This window comes from Amblyomma americanum, chromosome 7 (assembly GCF_052857255.1).
Source record: "Amblyomma americanum isolate KBUSLIRL-KWMA chromosome 7, ASM5285725v1, whole genome shotgun sequence".
NCBI classification, from domain to species: domain Eukaryota; kingdom Metazoa; phylum Arthropoda; class Arachnida; order Ixodida; family Ixodidae; genus Amblyomma; species Amblyomma americanum.
This window is the reverse complement of record NC_135503.1, coordinates 2418757-2435855: the sequence shown is the minus strand read 5'-3', so window position 1 is coordinate 2435855 and position 17099 is coordinate 2418757. Positions and strand designations below refer to the sequence as shown.

General features: G+C 48.0%; 2 protein-coding genes across 3 annotated transcripts in view; one reads left to right on the top strand and one right to left on the bottom strand.

Moving 5' to 3' along the window:
* Positions 1 to 17099, bottom strand: part of LOC144098267 (caveolin-3-like) — a 94025-nt gene that overhangs the window by 39683 nt on the left and 37243 nt on the right. The window lies entirely within an intron of this gene.
* Positions 13452 to 17099, top strand: part of LOC144098261 (voltage-dependent calcium channel subunit alpha-2/delta-1-like) — a 272367-nt gene continuing 268719 nt past the window's right edge. Inside the window, exon 1 of the mRNA XM_077630770.1 lies at positions 13452 to 13600. Within this exon, the coding sequence (XP_077486896.1) occupies positions 13509 to 13600 (92 nt within the window). The 5' untranslated portion in view covers positions 13452 to 13508. The remainder of the gene's footprint in view (positions 13601 to 17099) is intronic.

The window sequence follows — 17099 nt, the reverse complement described above, 5'->3', positions numbered from 1 at the left end:
GAAGGTCGTTCAAGGTCATTCTCCGGCCTACGCGACGACTGCTTTACCTAGCGCAGTGAAGTTTTTCGCTTCAAAAAGCTGCCACACAAGGAGGGCAACGGGAATGGATCCCAGGCCAAAACGGGAAATTGCAAGAACGCTCACAGCCAGCTCAGCCACGATCTGTGTGTACTTCTGGTCACTCGGAGAGGGGCATAACATGAACCGAACCAAATTCATTTATTAACTGCAAGTTAAAGCCTGGCCGTAAAAATTGTACGAGGAACTCTCTACTGCCGCAGACGAGTGCAAAAAAAAATGGCACATCCTTGAATATCTTTTCCTTTAGACAAGAGTGAAGGCAGAACACGAGGTTTTAGTAGGAATTTATATGCTAAACTGGCAACGAAAATCAGTCCTGAGCCAATGGTTGCACCACGCTATTGAAACTTCGCGGCTGTCCAAGTATTCCGGCTAGCTCGCCTGTAGTTGATATGCTATACTCAACGAATAGGACAGAGCACAAAACATATCGTTATTTTGGCTACTTTTTCCGCAGGAAGCTTCAGAGACCTTGATTTTTTCTCCTCCAACTTTTTCCTGTACCATCCATAGTTTAACTATGCTTTCTCTTCATCTCTTTTAATCGTTTCTTAAAGGCAGGCTGCCTCTGTACTGGCAGTGGCGGTGCCGTATACCTGTGCTGGTACCTGTGATAGTCATCGCGAAATTTATTTTATAGATTGTGTTTTTAAGATCACATTACTGCTTACAACGGTGAGTTTTCAAAAATATATGAATCTTGCTGAATGTCACGGACATTGCTGCCACTGCACGCCGCCGAGGCGGAATTCCTCTCGCCGTGTCCGTAGAGTTTCTTGGACTTACTGTACTAACTCTGTATCGGGATCCCAACGTCAGGGTTCGAAGAGCCAGCCTAGTCCATGGTCTAGTCTACCGCGCGAAAACAACACTACTGTAATGAAAGAAAAATAGTATTTACATAGCTCTGCTGTATTTCTCAGCGCCACTGCCCAGTACTCGTTTACCTGGGGAAGTACCTTTCGCAGCACGCAAAAACGCACAGTCGATAAAGATCAGCAGAGTCATCTTAAAGCCTTTACCCATTCTTTCCATCACCAGGAATCAGTCATCGGGAAAAACTATATCGTGAAATGCAGCGAAAATAATCATGAGCAGCGAAAGGAAACAACGGACGAATTGTAACGTTTAAATATGCGCAGCCTCCGCGGTGGTATCAGTTTTTGTTTCAATCAACGCCCGACTGCGTTTTTCAAAGCTTTTGCGCAGATTGCCATTGCTGCAGATGTAGGAGTTGCAGGAGCTAATTACTGATCCATTAACAATACGCAAGACGCGCTGTGGCTGCCAAAGTTCCTAAATTACTTTGATCGCGCCACGTTGATCCTTTTCTTTGACCGAAGAGAACGTTCATTGCTACTGCGTCCACAGACTGGCTGCGCCACCTTGAGACGATCAGACAAGGAATGACAAAAAATCGATCTCTGCTGCCTTTGCAGAAAACGGCAGCCTAGCGCCATCTCCACAAAGCTGTTGAAAGCATTGCTGATATTCACTCGGGTCGGCCACACAGTACGTGGCTTCGATATGGAGGCTTCCTAGCTCCGCGAGCTTGATGGGAGCACCGGAAGCGCGCTCACAATCGGGTCGGGGGGGGGGGGGGGGGACTTCCTGTACTTCCCAGCGGCACGAATTGCAAACGCTGGCGCCAATTTCTCCTGCAGTTACGCTTTGGGGGACGAGTAACGGCGTATTAATTTCCACTACAACGGACGACCGAAACGCGCTGGCGCGGGGTTTGTTCACATGACATATGCTTCTCTCGCGGACTGGTCCGAAATCGGGCACGCTAGGGGAGGCGGCCGAAGTATCGTAGTCCGCCTGCTGTGCGCGCGGCCGCGCGCCGCACTTAACTTTGGTTTTCGTAGAACCTTTCTTTGCTATTGTGGCATGTTAAAATTGGTTGCGCTGATGGGCAGGAATGGTAACCGCAATGCCGAGCCAATGCATGGAGAAGAGAGAATATATTTTCCACGGTTTTTGGCACATATATCCTTCGGGTTACTTTCAGTCTAAAAGAGATATTTGTCAAAATACAGTATATGTCTACGTTACACCATTCCGTACAATACAGGTGTGTGTTGACGCGCCAAAGGTGTTAAGTTTCTCTCAAAAAGCGCAGCTAAACATTTCAGTGCATCATTCCGTGCGTTATACACGCAATACATTCGGTGCATACTGTTCACGCAGTCCAGAAGGATCATTAATGCACTGTAAGCGCAAGCAATTTAATGCATGCACGAAGTGCCTTACAGTCGTAGATAACTGCCAAAAATTTTGTGTTTTTGTAAACACGTCAAGGCGAACCGCTATAACGCAGTGGCCTTCACTGCCCGTGCTAATATATGCAACACCAATATAATCCAGCTAACATGCAGTTGCATACTTCATTCCCGCGATGTGCCGACTCTTCTGCGGACCCAACGCGATGACTGCTTCTTCAACAGCAGCGACTCAATCACGGTTCACGGTCCACCGCGCCGAAATGAGCCGTGGCGTCCGAGAAAGCGAGCGCAGGTGGAGGTTCCCGTCGTGTCCGTGCGAGTCTCGCTGCACTCTTCGCGATTTCGAAGGTCACGAGCAGAAAACCAAACACCACCGTTACTGTCGAAGCACCGACATCGCTAACACACAAAGGAACGCGACGCCAAAGGGTCTGTGACCGGCGCTGCAAAGCAGGCGACAGCGCCAGAGATAACGCTGCTGACGTAGTTCGCGAAGTACGAAAAGTATGCGCGGCGGTAAAAACGGCGGCGCGGCTGAGAGATTCAAAAGATATTGAGAGAAATCTTTCCTCCTTTCAGAAATTTCTTGCAGTTAGATCTTGCTCTTTATTACAGACGCTAACGCCAATTCCTCGCTCAGTTACGTTCATAGCGGATGGCGGACCATTTACGGCTTCAGCGGAGGCTTCTCCAATTAGCCGGGACGGAAGTTGCTCGCGGTTTCCTCCACCTGATTGGGCAGCGTATTTTTCTCAAGGCGCCTTGCCAGATAAATCTACATGCGTGCTCCTAGTGAGCGCTGAACCACGCTTGCAGGTGTCCGTGATTGGGTTTCACTGCCGCATTCACGTTATTTTATATATTAAGCCAGGATCTCTTTTCACAAGCTCAGTTACTGATCTACATTGAAAGCTTAATATTTAGAGATCAAATAAGGACGCTCTCGCATTTAGAACGTATAAAGTATACCTAACTTTTTTTTTTTTTGACAGCACCGGCGCGGACCGGTGCGGTCTGCGCAGCTGAATTTTACAGCAATGCATACATTATGTCCGTGATAGAGCTCAATTAACAGAATATTTAAAAAAAACTAATAATCGTTTTTCTTCATTTTAAGGCAGTATATTATAATGAATTTTCTTCGGCGATGGCGATGAAAGACTAACGACGTATTGTACAGTTTATCAGAACCGAAGAGATTAACTAATGTCTTTGTACATAACCTGCAATATTTAGAGCAAGGTACGGCAAATTAAAATACATAGATCTGGCTAGCTAGGCATAGCCGAAGATGCACACCTCAAGCCATTGCTCAGAGCACCTGACTGGACTCCCGGGCACAGTTTTAAAGCCTCGAAGTCGGTCTCCCTTGCAAGTATCCCGATTATGCGGGCCCACCCCAGCCCGAACTTGACGCCTTTATTAATAATAATAATAATATTCGGTTTTGGGGAAAGGAAATGGCGCAGTATCTGTCTCATATACAACCTTGGACACCTGAACCGCGCCGTAAGAGAAGGGATAAAGGAGGGAGTGAAAGAAGGAAGGAAGAAAGAGGTGTCGTAGTGGAGGGCTCCGGAATAATTTCCACCACCTGGGGATCTTTAACGTGCACTGACATCGCACAGCACACGGGCGCCTTAGCGTTTTTCCTCCAAAAAAACGCAGCCACCGCGGTCGGGTACGAACCCGGGAACTCCGGATCAGTAGTCGAGCGCCGTAACCACTGAGCCACCGCAGCGGGTTACGCCTTTATTAGAGAATCAGAATTTCGCGCCGCCCTATGGCAATTACGGAATACCGCTCCCGGAGAAGATCAAATTACCAATGCAGCTATCCGAAATCTTGACGATGCTTCTATTTCTGATTTAGTCAACTACTTTAACGAATATTGGGATGCAGGTACTCTCCCTGCCTCGTGGAACCATGGAAAAATCATCTTTATTCAAGAACCCCACAAGCCTATCACTCCAGAAAAGATCCGCCCCATTTCTCTTACATCCTGTCAAGGCAAGGTCTTCAAGCCCATAATTCTTGCTCGGCTAACAACGTACATGAAAGACAACCACCGTTTCCCCCACAGTATGCTCGGCTTTCGTGCTCATCTATCTGCGCAGGACGCCCTACTTCAAATTACGCATGACCTGCTTGATGATACCATCCCCCACCACACTAAAGCTATCCTGGCAGTTGACCTCACCAAGGCATTTAACAGAATTCGACACGATGTCATCTTACGGGAACTGCAGGCCCTACAGGTAGGCCCTAGCAACTACGCTCGCGCCTTTCTCTCGGGCCGCACTGCCTCCCTGCACATAGATCAGACTGCCACACCTCCTTATACACTCGGAGAGCTCGGAACACCTCAGGGGGCGGTCCTTTGCCCCCTTTTCTTTAACGTTGCTCTAATCCCTCTAGCTCACAAACTCGCTCTAATCCCACACCTAAATCTTACCCTGTACGCTCATTATATTGCCACATGGACCACTCATGGCTCTGACGGGGAAATTGAGGAAACTCTTCAGTTAGCTGCAAACACCATCTCCTTTCACGCGTCATCCATCGGACTCGAATGTTCCCCCACTAAGCCCGCGCTCTTCCTAATTAGGCCAAAATCTGGCGCTAACTCACCTATCCAAATCGCTTTAAAAGAATCCCCTGTCCCCATCACACCCGCCGTTCGCATCCCTGGCCTACATTTGCAGGATTCTGGACGAAAGGAACATACCTTTAAAAGACTCAAGGCCTTCGCGCAGTCCGTGTTGCACCTTATACGCCGAGTATCGTCCCTTAACAAGGATTTAGACGAAGCGAACAACATGAAAGTAGTGCATGCATTTACGCTTAGCCGCATTCTATACGCAACCAAATACCTCAAATTGAACCGTACGGAAACCGAACGCGTGAACGCCATGATCCGCCTTGCGACTAAGGAAGCCCTAAACCTACCTCGTAGCACTAGCACAGCCAAACTCCTTGCACTAGGCATGCATACCACCATTCAGAAACTAGTTGACGCGCACCTTCAGACACAGTACCTTAGACTTGCCACGAGCGCCACTGGCCGCCATATACTCTCCTCCCTTCGCATCAACATACCGGCTAACCAGTGAACCCTTATAGCCATCCCTCGACACATCCATACACCTCTCGTCATGAAACCTCTTCCTCGAAACGTTCATCCCCGATATCATATCCCTCGCCGCGTAGCTCGCGCTAATGCCCCCCATAAGTATTATGGGCAAGCCCATGATGCCGTTTTGGTTGACGTCGCATGTACAGCGCATGAAGCGGTAGCTGTTGCCTACAGTCAAACCCTACCCCACCCCCTAACTCACCTTCGTCCCTCGGGCTCTACGGCCGAGGAGGCGAAGGAGACCGCCATCGCCCTAGCCCTTGCACATTCGGACGCCCACTACATTTTCAGCGACTCCAAAACGGCTCTGTCCAATTTTGCCAGGGGCAGGATTCACGCCCCTGCCTGGCAATTGTTGAACACCCCTACCCAAAATTTACCGTGAACGGCAGAGCTCCAGCGGGTGCCGGCTCACTCTGGGAACCCTGGAAACGAGGCTGCCGATAAATTGGCCCGAGGTTTGATTTGCCGGGCTCAGGACAGTCTCGATCCAGGACTATCCAGGCGCACACCTTTGCGGAGCTCACGCAAATACCCCATTTGGACCATCGGACTTACCCCCTCCCCACCCCTCTCTTACGCGCTCCCAACAGATCCTCTACAGACGCCTCCAGACCCGCTCTCTGTCATCGCCTCAGCTGTTATCCCACTATTGTGGCACATCCCCTGTATGCTCCCTATGCGGTGGCCCTCACGCTACACTCTCCCACATCATTTTCGGCAGCCCTGCTGACCCTCCCCCGCAGGGACAACACGCCATCTCTAGCTGGGAGGACTGGGAGGTCCTGCTCACGTCTGCAGACCCAACATCGCCGCTTGCTGCAGTGATTCTGACTGCCCGCGTCATGTCCCGACATGACCTACTTGATGCAGTGCGAAACCGCGCAGTGACCCAGGGACCCAGCAGGGTCTAAAACTCACTTGGAGCAATAAAGTTTGCCGGTCTGTATGCCACACTACTGCGGGAGTGATTCCTGATGTAGAGATAAACGTCATGGACTTGGTGAGCCTATTATCTTGCTCAGTTAGAATCACTGACATTCGCCGGTTTGGGTCACCCCGGTGTGTGAGACTAGTGTTTGAAGGCACCAGTTTACCATCGCACGCAAATGTGGGATTTGTGAGGCATCCAGTGCGCCCTTGTGTGCCCCGCCCTCTGCAGTGCCAAAAATGTCTGAAACTGGAGCACATGAGCGCTGCGTGCACGAGCAAGAAAGCCTGCCTGCATTGTGGTGGAGACCACAACGAACCTGCACGCGCAGTTCAAGTTCCAAGTGTGCAAACTGCAAAGGGTTTATGGGTTTTTAACGTCCCCAAGCGACTCGGGCTATGAGGGACGCCGCAGTGAAGGGCTCCGGAAATTTCGACCACCTGGGGTTCTTTAACGTGCACTGACATCGCACAGTACATAGGCCTCTGGAATTTCGCCTCCATCGAAACGCGACCACCGTGGCCGTGATCGAACCCGCGTCTTCCGGGTCAGCAGCCGAGCGCCATAACCTCTGAGCTACCGCGGCGGCTAAACTGCAAATGACCTCATGAGGCAACTTTTAGGGAATGTCCGCAAGTAAAGACAGAGGTGCAGATTTTAAAGAAAATGGCCAGAGATCACTCTTCTCGCCGAGAAGCAGCAAATACGGTTCGCCGCTGGAAAAGGAGTACACAGAACCGGTAGAAGAGCTCGAATGAAGCGACAAAGCGGCAAACAGGAACAAGGCCACTCTGCTATGACGTCATCGGCTCCACCCGCACAAGTGCCAAATATTCCGACCCCTCAGCAGGATTCTGCAACGTGGCCACCTCTACCAAAGCGCACTGCAATATCTGAGGCGCGTCTGCCAATGCGTCTGCCGGTTCTGTCTACCTTGGATGAACAAATCGGAGTTATGCTTAAAGAACTAATAAGCACCTTAATATGAATCATTGCTAGTGTGGACACGCCCGTTTCAAGGGCAGCTGTCCAAATTTTAGATGATGTGGAGCCTGCCCTTGCAACTCATTAATAAAGAATCTTGGCTCTGCTGTCGTCACCACCGATCACTACAGTAGAAAATTTCTCGATCGGCATCATTACAATGGAATGTGCGAGGCCTGCGAAGCCGCCTTAGGGACTTCAGGTCAAGGATATTTTAGTACCGGTCTCCGGTGTTTTTAATATGTGAGCCGAATATCGCCTTCCCTTTTCGCCTGTCGGGACATGAGCAATTTCTATCCAAAGCGGATGGATATCGAAGGAAGGCTGTACTATATGTATTCGTCCCAACCTGACTTACGTTCAACATCGAGTTCCTGGAGGCAGCAGCAACAAGTGCGTAGCTGTAATTGTTAACCTGAACGGGCACACAACCTCTATCATCGGCAGCTACATCCCACCTAGCAGTAGTTTTGACACAACATGACTGGAATCACTTCTGAACTGCACTTCACAGCCTCATATTATAGTCGGAGTATATAATATAGCATTCTTTCCCAGAAACCGATGGAATTACCTACAGTGCGCTTCGACACCTGGGGCCCCAAGCAGAAGATCTTTTAACATGGTGTAATCACGCTTGGGTCACTGCCAGTGTTCCACATCAATGAAAACGAAAACGCATTGTAGCTCTATTCAAACCAGGAAAATCGCCACGTGACACGACATCCTATAGACCTGTAGCTCTCGCAAATTGCACTGGCAAAGCAATGGAAAGCATAATATTAAGATGTCTCGAATGGTGTATGAAAAAATGCAGCCAATACCCAGACGCAATGCAAGGATTTCGCAGAGGCCCCTCCTCTGTCGACGGTGTAACTGATCTGGTGTCGACGTTAGAACACGAGAAACGTCACCACAGGCTCACCGCTGCTCTCTTCGTCGATATCAAGGGCGAATTCGACAGCGTTCAGCACGATGCAATCTTGAACGCACTCGAGAAATATGGAATCGGCAGACGCCTATACCAATGAATTGCAAGTTATCTGAGCGGCAGGGCAGTTTGCATGCTGCCTGATAAAGGCGGCATCACAGATCATGCTCCCATGCCTGGGTTCCTCAGGGAAGAGTGCTTAGTATGACACCACTTAATATCGGAATAATCGACGTATTCAAAGAACTACCAAACACAGTTTCCGTATTCACGTACGCAGACGACATCTGCATATGGGCATGAAGCATCACGCGTCCCCAAAAGCAAGCGTAGATTGCAGCGTTCAGTGCTCGTTGCGTCTGCAAACTTGCATCGTCAAGGGCTTGAGCTATCTTCGACATTGTTATTGCGCTACTCAAGGTTCACATACGGACAGGGCGCAAACTATCGTATGTGTCGTTCTTGTCTGTGTAAACCTTGAGTAGCGCAATAACAATGTCGAAGATTACAAACCAACTAGGGCCATTTGAAGCTCTTCTCGAGCTATCGCCAACCAAAAGCGCCATGTTAGCTTTTACACGAAAGTTGATGGCGTGGTACCCTGTCACAATCGATGGACAAGCGATTCCATATGTGACACATTAAAATCATAGGTGTCACTATAGACCGCGACCTGTGCTAGGTGAAGCGCATCTCTACTCAGAAGAAAACTGGAAAGCTTTACAAGCATTGTAGAGTTTATAACTGGCAAACCATAGGGTTCGTCTGAGGGATCTTTACCTTTACCAGGCGCTGGTGGTCGGTTATCTGTGATACAGTGCGTTGTTTTTTTCGGGGATAAGTCTGACTGCCCTGCGAACAATGGAAAGCGCTCAGGCTCGTGCATTTAAGACGTTGAGTTGAGTTGAGTTGAGCTTATTTCCACAAACAAGGAGATAGAGTGGCTGTGGGGGATACAACGGGAAAAAGCTGCTCAGGGGCAGCTTGACTGGCCCTAAGTACTGTTACAGCGGCTGCAGCAGGGCGGAGTGAAGGCTTATGAATAGACTAGAGTTAAAACAAAGGCGAGACAAGAAACGCAAAAAGATACAATTCAAACAGTAAAAGAAAAAATAAAACAAAGCAAAGGAGGAAAAAAACGCCGTACACAGCTTATTATAGAACACAGTCATGCGTACAAAAAAATTTCAAGCAGGTTTCTTACAGAACAAGTGAGCACGTCGATGTTACATTGAGTAAGGTAATTTAGTAAGTTCGGCAATCTGTAGCTTAACATTTAATGGCATGAGTAGTTCGCGGAGGTGGAACACACCAAGTCTCCGGAGCTCGAGTAGTGTAGGGGGCTACGCGTTTTGTGAGATTAGCGAGAGAGCAAAGATTACCTATTCTATCCTTTGTGTCTTTACGGTAGGATAAAACCAGGCGGTGATTCAATAACGTGGGAAGTTTCAGGGTTCTAAGATCACGGAAAAGGGGAGCAGAATGAAAGTCGTGAGGCTTATTGCATATGACGCGGAGAAATTTTTTCTGGATGGCAAGCAATCTGTGGATGTTTGTGCAAGTGGTTGTCCCCCATACAAGTGCTTGGAATTATCCTGCAATGCTTCCCCATGGGCACATTTTATGAGGCCCGCGCCTGCCTATCCCGTATTTTTTTTTCCAATAGTAGCCACTGAGTTCATTTGCGACCCGTGAGCAGGCATCACCACCATCCCCGGGACAATATTAGTAGTGCACATCCAAACGCAGCCTATTCGATAGTCATTAGGACACAGCGCAATTTGGTGCCTGCAAACTACAATTCCCACCAATTGGTGGAGGTGGCCTTATGGATAATTCCAAATCTCAACTTGCGTGTGACTATCCCAGGAATACCAAAAAACTCGCACATCGCGACACTGGCACTGAAGCAATTGGCGTTATCATATATCTCCTCCGACTATGGTGACGCAGAACATGTTTTATTGACGAGTCAGTGTCGAACGACTCTTCAGCAGCAGCTGTTATTGTGCCCGGCAGCGCCTTCAGCCATCGATTCAGGCTCATGCATAAAACATCATTCACGACAATCGAATTGGCAGGAATACGAGAGGCCATCCGCTGCATTGGTCAGCAGACCGAAAACCGCTGGACTATATTCTGCGACTCAAGACACGCATTGCAGATCATAAAAACACATACATGAAATCACGCACATGCGAGCAGCTAATCGAACAAACTGTACTTTTGCTAGCTGAGGCATTCCAGCACGGCCGCACCACCAGACTCCAGTGGATACCCTGCCGTTGCGGTATATGGGGAAATGAGAGCGCTGATACGGAAGCTAAGCTGACTCATGCTGATCCATCTTCCATCCAAGTCTCGTTCTCAAGAAGTGACGCAGCAGCCTTAATGGCTCATTCAATGCAGGCTGCCATGCAATTGCATTGGAACGATGTGAGCCACCAGCAGGACCGCATCTCTCGTCTTGATGCTGGTTCGCGACTTCACCTACGGTAAAAAGTTATTCGACGTGAAGAAATTCTACTCCATCGGTTGCGGTTTGGTGGCGCGTACACTAAAAGCTACCTATACAAGATTGGAGTTGAAGCTAGCCCGAATTGCTTTAACTGCAGCCATCTAGAGACAATTCAGCACATTATTTGCGAGTGTCCTCATTACACTGATTCGAGGAAGGCTTTGGAAAATACTGCCAGAAAGTTGGATGGGCGCCCTGTCTGTGAGGAAACTACCGAAGGCGCCACAGCGAAACTGACTAACGGCTGGTGTGCAATCAAGGCTGTTTTCTGTTGTTTTTTTTTTGTAAAATAAGCCATTCCCGTCAGTGACACTTGCGTGTGCTGTGCTTGTGCGCGCCTACATGGTGTACACTGCGTATGCATTTCTGCTGGAATTAGTGAATACGCGTTCCTGGCGGGATATGAGAACGTGCAGAGCTCTTCTCTGAAACTGTGCGTGGAGTGCGTGCAATGAGAACTGGTGTACGTCGCAAGACGTGTGCTACATGCGGAAGACATGCGCTGCATGTGGTACACGTTGTCTACGAGAGAGGAGTACCACACTATGTGTGCGTGGTCTCCTCTATAACCCAGTCTACCCCAAGCAATTCATTGTATTATAACATCACCACTCTCCCTTTACATTCCCTTTCTTCGTTTCCCAGTGTTGAGTAGCAGGACAGGGTCACCTTACAGTCGGCCGACCTCTCCACCTTTCCTTTAATTAAACTGCTTTCTATTTCTCTCATCCGCCAAAGCAGCACAGAAGGGTTTGTATCCTTCCTTACGCAATGAAAAGAAATAAAGGTCCTCAAAAGCACAAAACTGTTGGTGGTTGTATCTACTATGGTCATCCGGGCAATAGAGCCAACCAGACGGCAGCCTTCAAAAACAACAGATGGTTTTATTCTGAGACGACACTCGGAAATAATGCGCAACACTGCGCATGCGGAGCCACACACCAAAACAGGCACACGGCGAGAATGTGATTACAAAAGGGTCGTCGTGGAAAATCACGTACAACAAAAAAATTCGAGCACTCAGACGGCAGTAAGATAAAAAACCCCAAGTGTCCCACCGCCAGCGCCAAGAAAGAAACACAGATTTATGAAATATAAGGTTTGACGAAATATCGTGTGCTCGGGTGAATACATGTGTGAAAATAAAGAAGCGCTGACCAAAAAAAAAAAAGAAGGTGTAGTCAAGATGACAGAGGCGTTTCGACTTCCACACAGAAGCCTTGGTCACTCTTCCGTGTGGAACAAGGCTTCCGTGTGGAAGTCGAAACATGTCTGTCATCTTGGCTACACCTTTTTGGTCGGCGCTTCTTTATTTTCACACACGAACAGCTTTAACTTGGTTTAGGCAACTGAAGCTTTTCTTTTCAGGAGAGCAAGTGACGTATCACTAACACAGGTATCCTTTGCGAACTTGTGATTATGTAACGCCTGAAGAATTTTTATTTCCAGCCTGTCATATGATCGACCAACAAGCTTGGGATTCCACAACAGATGATGGCAACAGCAGTCCTTGCAATTCATTCGCAGACGCCTGCCATTGAATCCCTGGAGCGAATTAGCAAGTTCTCTTAAACTATGGTTCAGGCATGATTAGATTGTCCTATGTAAACGCGCCTGCAGCTTTGAGCATTTCCTTAACAACGCCCACTATGCACTCAGCAAACTTAGTCCCATGTTTGATATTACAAGCTAGATTTTTGGCCGAACTTCTCCTAGTGAGAGCGCAAATATTTTAAAGCTTGCGGGAGGACGTAAAGACCCCATCTACCCCGAACTTGCCCGCGACTCTTTTCAAATTGCGGGAGGTGCTGTTGACGTAGGGCAATACTTCAAATTTCCTGCCTTGCTTTTCTTTCTGGACGCTATTGGCGTTGGTTCGTGCTCATTCAGAAGGATACATGCTTTGCCTGGTTGGTTCATGATTCATGGAAAAAACGTACCCCTAAAAGGACAAGGACTGAGAAAGACAGACACACATACGTGTTTATTTTCCGCGCAGTTTCTTGTCTTTCTTCGTGTCGTACTTCCGCGCTATGTCTTTTTGTAAAATGCAATACCAACACGCCCAAAAACACAGCTTGTTAAGGCGACACTAGAAGCACCACAGCTGTTTTTGCGTGCGGAACCGCTTTGACAGTGTTGTGGTGCGCTCCTAAGAGCAGCAGCCAGTACTCTATTTTCCAAAATCGAAGATTTAGGTTGTTTCAGTTGACTCTCCTATTTATGTTGGCTCCTCCATGCTACATCCGCATCGCTAAATAAGCAGCGCCAAGGGGTTGCTATGAGCTAAAGGTTATCGCCCCAAATTCTGACGCCTGTGACTGCGCTGTCATAAACAAAAACTGCGCTTTACTGAAGTTAGCATGTGTTGTAGTCAATTGCGGTGACATTACACGTCCTTTCCAAACACTAGAAACTGCTGCTCGAACTGAAATATGTGCACGTGCCCCAGCTGCCAATAATAGCGCTCCCTCCGCCTACCCAGATTCAGGCCGGTCAGGCCACTCGGAGATTCCAGTTTGTGCTGGCATCTGGTGGCCCGCATGCAAACTACGCTCATGGAGCAGCGGTCAGAGCACCGCCAGCGCTGCGGCGCTGCTGCAGCTGGAGCACCCGGCACCTACTGGCACGGAGCGCGCCCGGCGTCGAGAGTGCGAGCGCAGCGGGTTGCGAGAGTAAATACGGCCGTCTGGTATGGCGAGATGGCGAGTCTCTCTGGACGACGGTTTGTTCTCTGGGCGATTTTCTGGAGCACGTCGACTCTGGCAGACTTGGATTTCCCCAAAAAAGATTTGTAAGTACACGGAAACCTCCGCGCCTCTTTTCAAAGCGCCTCCAAGGGCGCGTCGTGACAAGCTTTTGTTTCGCGAGGCAGGGACAACGTTTCGGTGTGTAGAGGTTGGTTCCGTTTGTACGCCGTACGCTTTTCCGCGCGGCGGGCGGGCGCGGATTGCCCGGCCGGCGGTGGCGCTAGAGGTGCCGCGAAGTTGGAAACGCGCTATCTTAGAGGCGGCCGAATTTTATTCCTTCGGTTGTGGAAGCTATTTCGTGTGCGCTAATCTGTTTGCTTGCCGAATGCTTCCAAGTCAGAAAACAAACTCGGGTGAAAAATACGGCCAAAAGTGCATGCCTTAACAAGTGTTTTTTTTTCGTAGTTACGTAAGTTACAGGTTTTCAAAATAAACAAAACATTTTTGTGCGGAAACGGTGCCCGGTACTTTGAGAAGTTCACGAACAAGAAGAGTAAGTGCTGAGTGGTTGAAAAAAACTGGCATTCGATAATTACAGTAGGTGCGCAGAATGTTTTTTTATTTTTTTTTCGAAATGGCACCTTTAATTTAACGTAAGCAAGAAACCAAGGAAATCGCGCTATTATGTCAAGCTTAAAAGAACACGAGCATCTTAGCCTCACTACGCCCCTGTAAAGCATGCAGTGCCGCAAGCAGACCCTTTATGCTGTAAAAACAACTTTTGTGATGTTGTAAAGCATGCTACGTGTTGAAACGTGCAGAGTATAGAAACATCGCAGAAATCTGTTCAGCAGTGCTGTAAACTGATGACTCTGACTAAATGTTCGTATGTTTTCCACTGTTGGTCCAATTTTTTGTCACCTTAATAAAAATACTGTTGTATTTATAGAGCAAGTTTTAATAACCTACAAATACAAGGGAAAAACCGTGAAGCTTTCGGCCTTTTTTTACAGTGTGAAGGTAACTTTTTTATCCATGTATGTGGTTGTTGGCCTGATGTAGTAGTGAGTGCCGGAGGTCCTTGCAACATATCCAGCTGCGCTCAAATATGTTGATTCGTGTCCTTCTGAAGAGCCTTATTTCGCTGCATTAAAAATTAAATGAAAATGAAACAGGCGCGAGCACTCAGCACACGACACAGCTATCGTATCTAAGGATCGCATTCTGAACAGCTAAGAAATGTTTTCTACAGGGAAAAACATTTCACACGTGGCACATCCTTCAGGCTGACAGGCGTGGACATAGTATGTTCAATACTCCGATTTATTTTTAGTTTTCACAAGGGTCAGTTTTCTTTCCTGTGCTGCCATTACGGATATTAAACTAGTGTTATTATTCAGTCAGAATATTTCACACGACAGAAAACTGGCGCTAGGAAAATGTAGGGGCAGTATCCGGTTGAAAAGCTGTGATATATGGCGCGTAGTGCGCTCTGCTTTTTGCTTAAAATATGTGTTCTGGAGAGATGAAGGTGCGGCGTACTGTTTCTTACATGTCCTCTTGCCGCCTACTTAAACGTGTGGTACGAGCTTCTGTTTTTTCTGCGAGTGTGGGCATTAATTGACCGCCCAGATGTCTTCTCGCAATGCAACCAACCTACCATCCAACCCAAATTCTGTTTTACTTTTGTAAGTATCTAGTGCGAAATTAAACCACTGAAACCGATGCGAAGCCCTTGCAAAAAAGAGAGCTGCCGCCGCTGCTTCCTAGTTACTTGCGCGCTATGCAAGCTGCGCACAGATTTAACTTGAACACCTTGTTACAAGCAATTGACCGGCATACATTGGGATCTAATTACCAGAACACCCAAGGTGATCACCGGTGCGGGAAAATGGCTATACTGTCCCCTTCCGGCCTCCCGCCCTTGTGTAAGCGCCATCTTATTACGCTACCTGCTTATGCATCAGAATTTCGAAGGACTGTGTTTATCGTCAGTTTAAATCTCCGCATAAGTTGCCGACTGTCTCGATAAATTCGTGTGGCAGCGGCAAAACCATGTCGTTAAACCGAAATATTAAGGGGCGCGCTCTGACACCCGGATTAAGTTTTGTTCTTTAAAGCGTTTTCTATTTTTGCCTCGCTTTTATATTGTCGTATTCCCGTTTTTGCTCGCTGGTATTATTACGTGAAATTTGAGACTATCGTTGTAAGCGACGCCTTTTCTCTCAGTGCTTGAAAAATGCACTCGATATGCCAGGCCCAAAAGATATGGCAAAGATGGCCATTGAATTTTCATTTCTATCTGCGTGTTGTTGTGCACGGTTGTATAGATTTACTTCCGCCATTAGATGTATGCCACGGCCTCAGGAGCAGGCGAAAGAAGCCGTCCAACATATCACTTCCTGAGCGATGCTTCTTGGGCGTGTCAAAGCCGCTGGATTGAGTCGTGCTTCGAGAGTACGAGAGGATGAATTTTCCTCTCCCCTTTCCTACAGTTGCAGCCGGCGGTAAGCCGGCGTCACGCATCCTCCTGTTTTGACGAACACACAAGGCGCTGCTGAAACGAATTTGCGACACGGCCCGCGGGTGGCTTTCAAGTAAAGGTACATGAATTTGAGCTTTGAAGCCGAGCAGTCAATCACTTGTTAATTCCTGGTGAATACGGTGAACGTTCTTTTTATCGTGAAAGAACGCTAGACCCCAGCAATTAAATTAACCTCACTCGGCGCGGCTTGTGCCTTATTTAGGGTCTGTCTACAAACCAAAAGCCCTCTTCTCTTTCAAGCAGTGAACTAAGCGGTGTTTTTTCAACACTAAGAAAACGGCGAAGGAATCAGTGGTTGGAAAGCGGCCGGTTACAAGTTTCAGTAGCTCCTTGGAAAATGGAGGAACTGTGAACTTGAGAACACTTACAATAATCATTTCTACTTTGACAGCCATAGACATAATATATCTACCCTAGATTGCTGATGATTGGCCAAACACTTTTGCTTGAGAAATAAAATTACTAGCGCCCTTCATGCAACATTTCATTCATTTCTAATAGCATTTGCGGTGTTTGTCTCTGGGTATTTCGCAGGCTTGATAAAAGACTTGTTATTGCTGTTCTTAGATTAACAATGCTACTGCCGATGCATCCGCTCTTCTCTGTTATACACACCTGACACATCTGAGCGCATGTCCATTCGCCTGCATTTATGTGAGCTTCGCAGCGGACTGTCTGCTGCACTGCCTTGAGTTTATCAGAGCTCGAAGCATACTATGTGCTGCAAAGCTAGCAAACCTGTTATGCCCACAAGAACCACCTCCGCATGTTACTAGAAGCTTAAAGGATCGATCCACCAGGCAGGAATGGTGAGACGTCTGCGCCGAGTAGTAAGTAACGTTTATTGAATCGAAGGGGAAGCACTTGCCTTTTTGGGCCTCCTGTGGCTGCCGACAACAAAAATTGTCTGTGAGAATAAACTATTCTCGCTTGGCTTAAAGAGCAGCCAGCATTTTTGGTAATATTTTGCGCTTCCACGACCTCCCTCTGTCCTGCTCAGCATTGTGAACAAATTCTGAGCGTTGCCAGGTATGTCCGCCAGACTGGACAATACCTTA